The sequence below is a fragment of the Anser brachyrhynchus genome, assembly GCF_964034855.1.
Source record: "Anser brachyrhynchus genome assembly, chromosome: 9".
Lineage (NCBI taxonomy): Eukaryota > Metazoa > Chordata > Aves > Anseriformes > Anatidae > Anser > Anser brachyrhynchus.
The window spans coordinates 22,194,685-22,206,754 of NC_137703.1; the positions used below are offsets into that span (position 1 = coordinate 22,194,685).

The 12,070-nt window shown below is 45.2% G+C and overlaps 1 protein-coding gene across 2 annotated transcripts in view; it reads right to left on the minus strand.

The window, feature by feature from the left end:
• Nucleotides 1–12,070, minus strand: part of SCG2 (secretogranin II) — a 58,790-nt gene that overhangs the window by 11,310 nt on the left and 35,410 nt on the right. Inside the window, exons 1-2 of one of the 2 annotated variants that reach the window (XM_080605033.1) lie at nucleotides 4,846–4,937; nucleotides 2,926–3,023 (exon numbers count right to left, since the gene is read on the minus strand). Coding sequence is in view for 1 of the 2 variants with exons in the window: in XM_080605031.1 (XP_080461157.1) it covers nucleotides 4,846–4,965 (120 nt within the window). In the remaining variant the exon portion in view is untranslated. Of the gene's footprint in view, nucleotides 1–2,925; nucleotides 3,024–4,845; nucleotides 4,966–12,070 lie in introns of those variants that run through there. The other variant, XM_080605031.1, reaches the window with a different exon arrangement.

The following is a 12,070-nucleotide window of genomic DNA, read 5'->3' on the forward strand; positions in this document are numbered from 1 at the left end:
TGGTCAGAGCTCTTGGTTTATAGATAAGCTGTGGATTTAATTCATGCTTTTCTAGATGAGGCATAACCCTCACAGGCAAAGCTAGCCTGGCAAAAGAGGATGGGAGCAGAGAGCAGGCCGAGGCCGGCATATTTAGGTGGGAGAAGGAACAAACAGCAGCCTGCAGGCCCCGAGGCTGCAGCACCTCACTGCCAGGGGCACCCCGGGGCCCAGGGGACAAACCAGTCCCAGCTCATGGGGGGTTTCTGTGAGGAGAACGTGGTGTTTCTGCAGTACGTGTCCTCCAGAAGTGACCTGCAGCGACGCTTTCACGAGAGCACAAAGGTTTTATGTGGGAGTGAATGATGCTACCGCAAGAGCGGTATGTTCACACGTTTATGTGATGCTTCATTTTAAATAAATGGGTAGAAGTGATTTCACTGTTGGACATAGGATTAGTTACATTATTTACTCGTTTGCTAAATTATTCCTGTGATTCTGCTCTGCAGAATCTTCATGATTTTGGGGCTAAACCATTTCTATCCCTTAATTAGAATCATAGAATCATTAGGGTTGGAAAAGCCCATCAAGATCATCTGGTCCAACCATCTCCTTACCACCAATATCACCTACTAAACCATGTCCCTAAGCACCAAGTCCAAAATTACATCAAAGCCTCATTAATTTTCATATTTATTACTCACAAACACAGAAAAGTTCAGTGATTTTGGATCCCCCTCTCTTTGGCAGCAAAACCTCTGCTTTGTTACCTGCTCACTTGCCTGACAATGCAGGATAGGGGTTAGAGTAGCAAAATTGCCACCTATTAATTAACACTCCTTTTCTTATTCATTTGTTGAGGCTCCAGCCATTCTCAAAGCACGAAATCACATGCCTGCACATTTAATAGGGGCAAATGCTCTTCCCAAGCCATTAAGACAATGGGTGCTTTAGCTACACAGCATGCGAGGATCTATCTGCCAAGGCTACAGGGGCAATAAGCCACGCTCTGCTTCCTTGTCATAAAAAGTTATCACCATTTCCTCTTGCATTGTCTTTGCTAGCATCATTACCTTCACCGGTGCCATTACAGCATTTTTTGTGGTCATAGGCTTGCCCTTCATTGCCTAGTATGTAACTTCATAGGTTCCAGCTCTATTGCTACAGTAATTTATATAGAGCTGGGTCAAAACCAAATTTAGCATTTGGTCACGAATGTGATAAAAATAGAAAAAAATGAGACTGACTGCAAAACACAGCACAGAGCCAGCGGTGTAGAATTTCTCCCCAGATAAAACTTTTACCAAGAAGAGGGCAAACAGATCTGGAACCACCAAATTAGCTCCTGTGGACAAGGCGGAAATGTCTCACGTTGTGTCCATTTATTTACAGTTTAAAGGTTAATTCAAAATAAGCCTGAATCATCAGAAGGAGAGCACAAATTCATATTGTCCCATGTGGTTATAGCTAGTAACATTTGCCACATCAGCATTAAAGTTGAGGGCTTGCTTTGCCTTTCAGGCTATACAGCCTGGGAGAGCTGGCCGGCCTCACGGCAGCTTCCCTAGGACAGTGACAGGAGGATCAAGCAAGGCCTGAACTTCAGTGCAAAAAGCAGAAGAGGTACGGGGTTAAGCATTTCCCCCAGCCTTGCAACAGTCATGCCTGACCAGGCTAGGGGTGAAACTTCAGCATGGCAAATTTGTCACCTTGTGGTTCCCTGACCCATGAGGATTTAATGCCACCGCCCAGGTGTGCAGGAAGCATGTTGTGAACGGCAAGAGGCACAGAAACAAAGCACCGCTGTCACCTCCTGTACGTGCATGTGGGCTCCTGTGCTCCCCCAGCATGGAACGGGTGGGAGCCAGAGGGTGCATAGAGCTGGGCACAAGGCATCCCACAGTGCCTCAGAAACAACTACTTAAAACTATATATATATATATATATATATATATATATATATATATATATATATATAGCACAACCAGGAACATACAGCATCCATCTCTGGAAGTAAACCAGAAACATTTTTCTCTGAGACTCCTTCTCCCCATATGAACATCTGGAAAGTGCTTTTATGACCGCTTGGTCCTGAACGGCTCTCGTGGGGCAGGGAAAAAGTGCTAGGCGGGTTGCTCCCTTCTCCAGCAAATACAAAAAAGTAAGCAGTGCCCTCATTCCCCCAAAGAGGCTGAAAACTAAATGACACCTAGCAACACCTCTGCAAGCTGCAAAGAGCGTTTGTCTTGGACCTCCGCGTGGTTTTAGATAGCAGCCTTGCTTCTCTCTCAGCTATCAGAGCCTTGACTGGCAAGTAAAACCCATATAATTAGGAGGAAATGCCACAATTTTCCACTAAGCAAATACTCTCTGTGTGCTACACAAGGCTGGTAAGTGGCAGAGAAGCAGCGTGCCTTTCCCAGCACCAGGCTGCCGCTGAGATAACATCACAGGACGGGAAAGCTGCTCTGGCCTGGGCAAGAGTCCCATGGGGAGCCCCAGGGAGGGCAGGAAGACGAGGCAGGTTTTCCTTGCAAGGCCTTAAAGAGGGGCAGTGGGTGGAGGGACTGCCGTGCTTCCCCAACATTGGTGTCTCAGAGCTTGTTATAATTCAGGTAGGAAAAGGATACCACAGCAAATCAGTTCAGGAAGGGACAAACGCCCCCTGAGAAAGCAGCCTGTCCACTGTCTTGTCTGCAGATCAGCGCAAATGGCTTTTGACTATGAGCGACTTGCTGGGCGCTCCTAGTTTAAGCATAAGATAGCCCTGTGTGATGTAAGGTATTTTTCTTGCCTCAGAACAGACGAGTTGCATAAAAGGATGGGTACACATGGAAGATGGACAGCATAGATCCTGTACTAGCAGAGATAAAACACACAGCCTATTTTATGAAATATTAAACATAAGCTATTTTTCCAATTGAATGAAATGTACTCAAAACAAACCGTTTGTATCCAGGGATCCCTGCAGGCGACAGAAGGCTTGTCATGAAAATAGCTGTTTCAGTGCTGGGCTAATAATTTAGATCCAGTAGGGTTCATATCTGAAATTAAACAGACACGTTATTGCATCTCACCCCAAATCTGCAGCATCCTTACTCCGGAAATTTGCTGCCAGATATATTTAAAAGCCAACCATAAGCTCCATAGATGCTGTTTACTCCTGTTTCTTCAGCCAGAATCTGCCGGCATGGCTCTGGCTGCAGGAAACGCACTTTTCCAGCATGGTGGGAATGATTTTTTGGCTCCCATTTGCACGAGCTCCAGCTGAGACTGCTTTACACTGAAAAATCCCCCACATTCACACAGGGCTTTTCAACTGAGTGGGGCAAACTGACTTCTGCTGCCACATGCATCAGATGAGCATAGTGATAACTAAGGTAATGTTATTTTGCCTTTGCCTGCTGCTAGCAGCATTGATGGTGGCAATAGCTTCCCCAGCACTATCCTCGTTCCACATCTCACAGCTTTCAAACCAAGCAAACTTCCCAGACGTGGGGACACTGTGCAGGGACAGAGCCAGAGCTGCTCACAAGAGTCAGGCCCTCTCCCTTTCTGCAGTTAATGCTGCAATTCCTCTACCTCTTCTATTTCACCACCCTAGGAAATTGCCTAGTTTGCCCATTCCTAAAACCAACCCAGTTTTCAGTGATCTTCTCTTCTGTGCAATGCAATGTGGTGCGGAAGGGTCTGGGTCAGCACATGATATGTTTTCCACCAGACCTGTAGCTCTTAACGTGATTGTGCCGCAGTCCTGCTGCTGCAGTGCCATCACCTGGGGTCCTCCCACCAGCAGGAGCCGCTCACAAATGTGAGCTGCCCCCCCGGTGGTCATCTTCCAAAACATGGCAGGCATCCTGTCATCTACCAACCACATTCGGTGTGATGCTGGATCCCATGGAAGTGGCCTGGTTTGCCCCAAATAAATTGTTTGTAATTCAAGGCAAAAGCAATTCATTGCAGCTGTTTAAAATCAGGTCGCAAAGCACCACAATGAATTACTGTCAGCCTTACCTAGAGCGTGGCTTGCGTATGCTCCTGCGTAGATATGTAGTCAACAGGGATTTGTTTGGCTGCCTGTGGTTTTCCACTAGTGAATCTCAAAGCTGAATCAAAAGGCCAGATACTGCATCTGGCACTGGAGATCTTGCGGGATGAACTAAATGGATTATTGTCCATGCAGGGAGGTTTTCATCATCTGTTGCAGATGTAATATTGATGAGATACTCAATTTTACATAACTGTTTCAGGATATTTTACATTCAACAACAACAACCAAAAAAAATGACAACCCTTCTGGGTTGGTGTCACTTGCTTGTAATCAGGAAGTCATCGCCACAGATGTCTGTGGAAGTAGTGTCTCCTTCAGCTTCTCCTGATGGGCTGTTTCATGTTGCAGTGGAAGTACATCATGCTCCGTGCAGCATTACACTACTGCTAGGCTCTTCTCTCAGACCAGGGCTGCAGAAGCTGTCCCAGCTCACCGACTCTTTGTATAAGCCTCCACTGGGTGTTTTTACCCAGGCACATGAAAGTGCTTTTCTCATTCCCCCAGACTCTGCTCTGGAGGAGGCAGCAGCAGTTGGTGGGTACAGATTCAGCCCTGTGCAGCGGCAGTTCTCCATGAGCAATTTTGGAAGGATTTCCTTTCTCACTGCTAAGCATTGTGAAGGGCATCAAATCCTGCTATATTGTTATTATTGTTAGTAGTAGTAATAGCAGTAGTAGTGGCCGTAGTAGAACAGAGGTATTTTTTTTTTTACAAGACAGGAAGAAATGGGAAGGAAGAACTGTAACATGAGGAGACGGAGTAGAAACCAGGAAGAGAACAAAACGTTTCAGTTCTCAGCAATGCAGCTGCAGTACCTGAGCCCGGGCAGCTGAGAAGACAGATGCTCCTCTGGAGACCACGTCCAGAGCCTCTGAACTGGAAAAAGCAGATGGGCCGGCGGCTGAGGCAGGAATCGGGAGTCTCACTTCCAGGGTCTGTGCCAAAGAGGTGGGACCAAGGGGTAATTAGGCTGATGAACAGTGATATTAAATGTATGAAATGAGGCTTACAATAGAATAGAAATCCTAGGAAAAATCAGTCAAGGTGAGAAGCATAACAGAGCAAATCCCAGCACAACTAACCTGTAGGGAAGCAGAAGTACAGAACCTGCTCCTAAGATTAAATTCGGGCACACAACTGCAGTTGTGTTCCCTGGTTTTTATCCATCAAGCACATATCTGAATCATAGCTATTTATTTGCTTTAAAAAAGCAGTAAAACAAGAGAATTGAAAGTACATGCTTCGGTTATATTAAGATCAAACTCATTCGGAACATGCACAAAATTAAATACATGCCTAAGAGTTTTGAGAAGCAGTCAGTGTTTGGTGAACGAGAACCTTTAGCCGTAATTTTAAATTACTATTGAAAATTCTTAATTCTAAGTTTATGTTGTTATTTTTCACAGCTGCTTAGACAGCCATGGCTAAAAGACTGCATTGATAGTCAGCAGCATTGAGACAGCGTTAACTTGGAAACCGAAAAGAACTGCAGAGGCTTTTCTGTGCCAGTGCTATCAGACAAAACAAAACAAAACCCTTTTATAATTATTAAAACCAAGTTCAATCACTGCTCTTAATAAGAATGACTCTTTAAGGGAAAAAATCCTAAAGAAAAACAAACAAACCAGACAATGACTTTCAGGCACTCAATTTGTAAAGCAAGCATGCAAATTTGATTGACACAAAGATCATCATCTATGACGGTACCTACAATCCACTGATAAATACAGTATCTTCCCGTGGCAATATTGCCTATTATCTGAAGACCGCTGTGACCTACCGAGTATCTGTTGCATTCATAGTTTGCATTGTGCTGATGTAAATCTTAAATTCATAAAGCAATACGAATTTTAATAATGCTGAGCAAATCTTGCCTGACATATCAGCTGCACTAGCCTGAAAAGATTGAACATTGAATAAACACAGTGTATGCCCACATCTACAGAAAAACACACACACCTCAAAGGGGTTATTTTATCAGTTTGTTGGGTTTTTTTAGACAGAAAATAAAAGCAAATTCAGCTATGTAATTTTCTAAATCCCTGAATCCTCAGATACTGAAAATAAAAGTTCTGGGATGACACTGTCACAACGAGGTCGCAAAGAATTTCAAGTGTGGCAAACTATTCCTCTTCAAAACTTACTTCCAAGCATTGTATGAATGCAGAACCATCTTGTATTCCTACACACTCCTTTCTGCCTTACGTAGAGTCTATAGACAGCCCTTATAGACCTGGAACAGCTGGGTTATAAAACAAATTCCAACTTTTCAATAGCACCCTAGAAAGAATCAGAAGTCTTTGTTTTGCTTGGTATAAGTATGTCCACTCCATTGTATAGATTGAGCTGGTAGACATGAATGTGATCAAGAACGTGTAGTACATGCATGGGAGTAGAAGGGAGAGTAAAATTAACATTTCACAGACCACCTTAATGATGACACTTCCTAACATCTGTTTTCTCTGCAGTCTTAACTCTCCTTCATCATGTTTTTGTAGTATTCTCTACGGTGTCTAACAGAATGGAACCCTGATTGGGACCAGAAGAATCTGCTGTGAATTATTTATATTCCACTATTGCTGTTTGCACAAGGATTAAGCCATTATAATAGTCTGAGGGAACATACATCATCTTTTAGTCTCATTTTCTTCTGGTCTGACTGAATTCAGATTAATGAATGGAACCCATACACCTAAGTAGGAATCTGTCCCTCAGTTTCTTTCATCCTGATTTACGGCACTTAACAGCACCCTGCTACATTATGGCTAAGCCTTTCTTTAAAACTGTCTGGAATATTTTAAGGAGGTTTGCTCATGACTCAGGAAAAGGAAAAATAAATAAGAAAAAGGAAAAAAAAAGGAACAACTTTCAGCAGAATCAAAGATGTTGCAATTGATGGAATCGGTTAACATTCATGACCTCATAGAACTGCCCTGCATTATTCCTTTTGTAAAACCTAGATCAAAGGTGCACAACACAGAGGGAGAGTGAGAAACAGCTAACTTGGGAGACTGGAGAATGAAACAGAAGTTTCCAAAACTTAAGTGCTCACTTTTGTACTGACGTATTGGCAGCAGAGCATTAGTCAGACAGCCAGAGAGGTCTCATTTAATATAAGTATATTAGCATGCAGTGCCTGACTACATTTAGAAAGCTAAGCAAGGCAGGATCATTCTCTACAGCGAGTCAGACTGATGCATTCTCCACAGAATCATGCCTTACAGAAAAATAATCATGAAATATTAATCATTTCCTATTTAGAGCTACAACTGTCACAAATGATGCCGCCTTCCCTTGCACAACGCGTTGCTGAAGACACACATAAACAACACAATGAAAGCTGATTGCTTCCTGGGCATAGGCAGAGCCTCACTTCGCGTGGCCATACCACTGCTGCCAGCAGGACCAGGGACACCTCCTGGAGCCCACCAGTGCCTGTGCCACGTCCCTCACCAAGCACCATGCCAAGGCTGGCCCCACCTTACCGCGCCGACGGGTCCGTGTTTGCCATCAAGGAGATGCTGCCGGAAAGTACTCACAGCGCGTTGAAGACAAACAGCGTGCTGCTCTACGGGTTGGGCAGCACTCCTGTTCCTTGCCAGCGATAAACAAACACCGACGAGAACAAAGTACAAAGAGGAGAGCATGGGAAATGTGTTTTCATGAGGGTTTGTGTGGGCAACGTGTGCACGGAGCACTGGATGCTCCACGTGCATTTGGGAGCTATTCAGTCAGGGATCAGACTCAACGCCCTGTGGCTTGCAAGGCCTGTCATTCAGCTGAAATAGCAAATAATGAGAAATAATTTCCCTCAATTGCTTATAGGCAATCCAGAGCATGAAACCCATTTGCATAAAACAGTCATTGTCATTTCACACACGCAGATCTCCAGCAGTCAAAACCTCACAGTAGATCATTCAGGGACTGAGGGAAAGAAACTAAATCAGTTGTTTGCTACAAATAACCCAGCCGGTTGTGTCTGATGTGGCACTGCCTCCTGACTGGGAGCTGTCGGTGCTCCAGGCTGTGACCTATAGCCAGGATCCCAGGACACGAACACCTTGAAATACTAGCTAGAACAAATAGCAATTGCTCTTTAGTCAATTAAGACCAAAAAAAAAAAAAAAAGTTCTTCTCTATCAACACTCACTCATCTCCTGGCCAAGGGTCTCAAACTTTGAACAAACTAAGTAGTGATTACAACCTTTTTGCCTGTATACTACATCTGTGAATTTAAGGTCCAACAGACAGTCTTGAATACCTACGACCATCCTTTTCATGTTATTTCCATCCCACATTCAGATGCTGGCAGTGAGCTTGAAGAAACGGAAGTCAAAGGAAAAAGAAAAAGGGGCCGTCCTGGCAGGCCTCCAGTATGTGTAATTTAGTTTTGTTTTGTTATGCATCTATTTAAAATTGACTGCAAACTGTTTTTCATCTCATCATCCTTGTGTTAGGAGTTGCTTTTCTTTGGTCTCTGCTAACACTTGACAGTCCACAACAGGAAGACCCTAGACAGAAAGCAGGTTCTCCTGCATAACACAAAATACAGCAATATGTTTACCCAGTCACTGAAAATAAAACAGCTGAAGAAGATTTCCAGACGCAACAACCATTTTTCTATTTCTGAAGTGAAGCGATGGCGAGGGTCAAGGCTGGGAGCGCGCAGCAGCGGCCTGTCAGGAGGTCGCCCTGCTGGCTGCAGGCCCTGCCTGGGCACCCAGGGACATCTCTAGCCCGGTGGAAAAGACAGCACCCTGCCACTGTGGCACTGTACCTGGAGGCACACCTGTCCTACGTCGTGGGTTTTCTCTTTCTAGCGTTTGTTGTCTTTTGTTTGGGTGTAGGGCTCATTCCCAGCAAGAGCCCTGCGTTCAGCATGAGGGACAACGAACACTCGAGTCCAAGCAGCAAGCGGGAGAGCAGGGCTGCCACGCGGATCAGCAACCAAGAACACGTCTTTCCCAGTCTGCCGTGTATTTCCTGCAGGGACTTCTGTGGGTCACTAGGCTGCCCCGTGCCAGGTTCCCTTCTCTGCACAAGAGTTAAGTTTCTCTGCCCATCACAGGGTTAAGCATTGAAAACGGGGAGGTCTGTTTACTATCAAAAAATGGCATAAAATTTTCATTAGGTTCTGAGGGGGTGGGAGGGAAAACAGCTCACAGGGTGGAAGACTGCTGAAAATAAAGCATAAAAAATTGAGAAATGTGGCAGAATAGCCCCTCCATACTGTGCCTGAAGACAGTTAAGTTTTCTGTGGTTTTGTACAGAATTTATCTGCAAAAATTGCTGTGTTCTGCTGCATCATGGCATTAAGGTTGATTCTAGCTCTGAAACATGACAAATTCAAAATACAGCTGTTTCGATTTTAATTAAATAATCTCATATCACAGGTTTTACATTTAAAAGCTATCCCTTTAAGCTAAAATGTTGGGAACAAAAAGGCCAGGTTCAGCTATTCAGAACAGTGAATCTTTTTCTCCTGATGCGCCCTACAGTTAAAAAGCATCAAAACTGTAACAAATATTAAGAAATCTGTCACTGGCTGTCATCCGGTTTGAAAGAGCAAACTCCCCAGGGCTCGCTGTTGACAGCACTGAAAGGAACAGCTCCACCTGCGCTCACATGTTAGTGCATCCCCGCGAACGCTTCGGTGGGCAGCCCTTCCACTCCAGACGTGGTCGACAGGCTACCTTCTGCACTAATTAAAGGAGGTTAAAATGAGATCAGCCTCTCCTTTCTGCCTGCCTCACATTTTGTGTTTGTCAGCGTGCTCAAGCCCAGCAAGGGATAGCTAAATACTAACCAACAACAAGTAAAAAATAATAATAAATCTAGCATTTCTTGAGTGGTTGCCTTTTAGTTCACCGTTCTCATGACTAGAATTTGGCGTGCTGGGTTTTTATTGACAATTAATTTGGCTGAAGGCAGGTGCAGCCATGTGTTTGCCAAGGAGCAGATCCAGCATGGGGCTAACACAGCTCTGTGGATGCTGGACCGGAGCTGACTCAGGTCCTGGGGCCTACAGGGATGGGTCGGGCATCTCAGGCACTTATATTCCCTCACACATCAGTGGGGTACATGAGCTTTCTCTCCCCCACAGCCCTGCTGCACAGTGTGGGAGAGGAGAGGACAGCAGGCGACAAACAGCTGTGGCTCCGCACAGGCCCCAGGCCCACAGGCCCCACAGCCGCATCCCAGCCCCTTCATCTCGAACCCTACCTGCCTCCCAGGGCGCACCTTTCGCTGCAACGTTTCGGCATCAAAGGACTTTGCAACCTCTCAGAAGCGCAGACTGTCCCACAGAGACAAAACCTACACAGCTCCTTGGAAATGGAGGCCTTCAGCTACCCACAAAATCTGAATCAGAAAGCTATAAAAAAATCCTAGCTATTTCCCCAGTGGCAACAAGACTCATCCATACATATTACTTTGCCATGGCCCTAGTGACCACAAAAATCCTCTCTGAGGTCTGTTTCCCTTCAAAGCATATTATTAAGTCCCAGGGTCTCAACTTTATGAAAATTCCCCCTACAACGACACGTCAGAGGACACGCAAGCTGAGACTCTAGCCGAGGAAGAGCTTGTGGTCTGAGCACCTGCTGCCTCCCAGCGTGCCCCTCAGCATGGAGCGGTGCCACTGACCAACTTCCAGCCCCAGTGAGCAGGCAGAGAGAAAGCAGCGGAGGGGCAGGTGCTGTCCTCCCTCACTATGGCTCGCCAGAGAGCCTGGGGCATCAGCCTTTCCCTCCCTGATCCCCAGGAACCGTATCTTACTTCTTGTCTCTCCTTCGCAACACAAAGTGCATTGCTGGACTTTTTTGCACATGGACATTTATTTTACATTTTCCCAGGTTGTTCTCTGGGCAGAAATGAAACTGCGCGCACAAGCAGAGGATTGCTTGCTCAGAACCAAGCCACCACAACTCACGTGATTGACTCATGCGAGGAATGGTACAAGGCTGGGCTAATAAAACATGCTGTCCTCAGTGCGTGACACAGCAGCCAGCACAAAGGGAAGATAAATGGGTATTTCCTCTTGACAGGCTCCGATAGAAATTGTATTTCAGACAAGCTGAATCCATCCATTCTAGTGAAATGCCAAAACATCCCAATTTGCAAGCTACATCTCCTAACAACAGCTAAAAGAAAACAGCTCAGAGATCAGAGGCAAAAGTTTCTTTTTGCTGTTGGTGAGTTAAGAAACCACGTTCAAAACAGCAGTAAACAATCTGCCTAACAACTCAGAGCTATCTGCATTAGTTTGTGCCTCTGTTACGGTGCTAATCTCCCTCGGGATCCTGCGATGGCATGGAGATTCATAGGAAAAGCAGTAGTGCAAAACACCACGTGGCCTGCAGTCAGCTTGTTTACCGCACTGGCTGCTCTCTGGAGCTGAAAGTCTTAAATGCATCAGGCAAACACATCTGTGAAACAAGATCTCCAGCAGTTTCTGTATTTGTCTGATAGGACCGTACATAATCATGCTGAACAAGGACAGATTAAGGAACACGGGGACTGCATTCAGATATGCAACAGGAAAGGTTGCATTCACAGCAATTTGTCATCTGGATTGATCCTACCTCTCTGTGAAGGTCACAGTTAACCCGCCAGCCAACAAGAGAAACGTGCAAGGTGAATACTACCAAATACACATTATTTCTAGCTAAGATAATTTTCTCTATTAATGGCAGCAAATACACAAAGGTACTTGGGATGATGATGTGCAAAGTCCATTGGTCACGTGTATGTGCAATGTGTATGCGGCAGCTGTTCGCAGCAGCCAACAGTCCCAACCTGCTCTGGAGCCACCATAACTGGGGGCCAATATTTACAGAAATTAATTGCTACTGCTGCAAAACTACAAGGGGGAGAGAGGTGAAACTCAGTGTTTCTCGCTTCAGGGCAATTCTCAACTTTATTACTAACTAATTTCACAAAGAGAGGCCCTTTCAATTTAAAATCCTCCATCTATGCCTTAACCTCTGTTCCCATGTGAGTTTTTTCCACAGCTGCAGTTGAAAACCCTGTTTTTCTTTC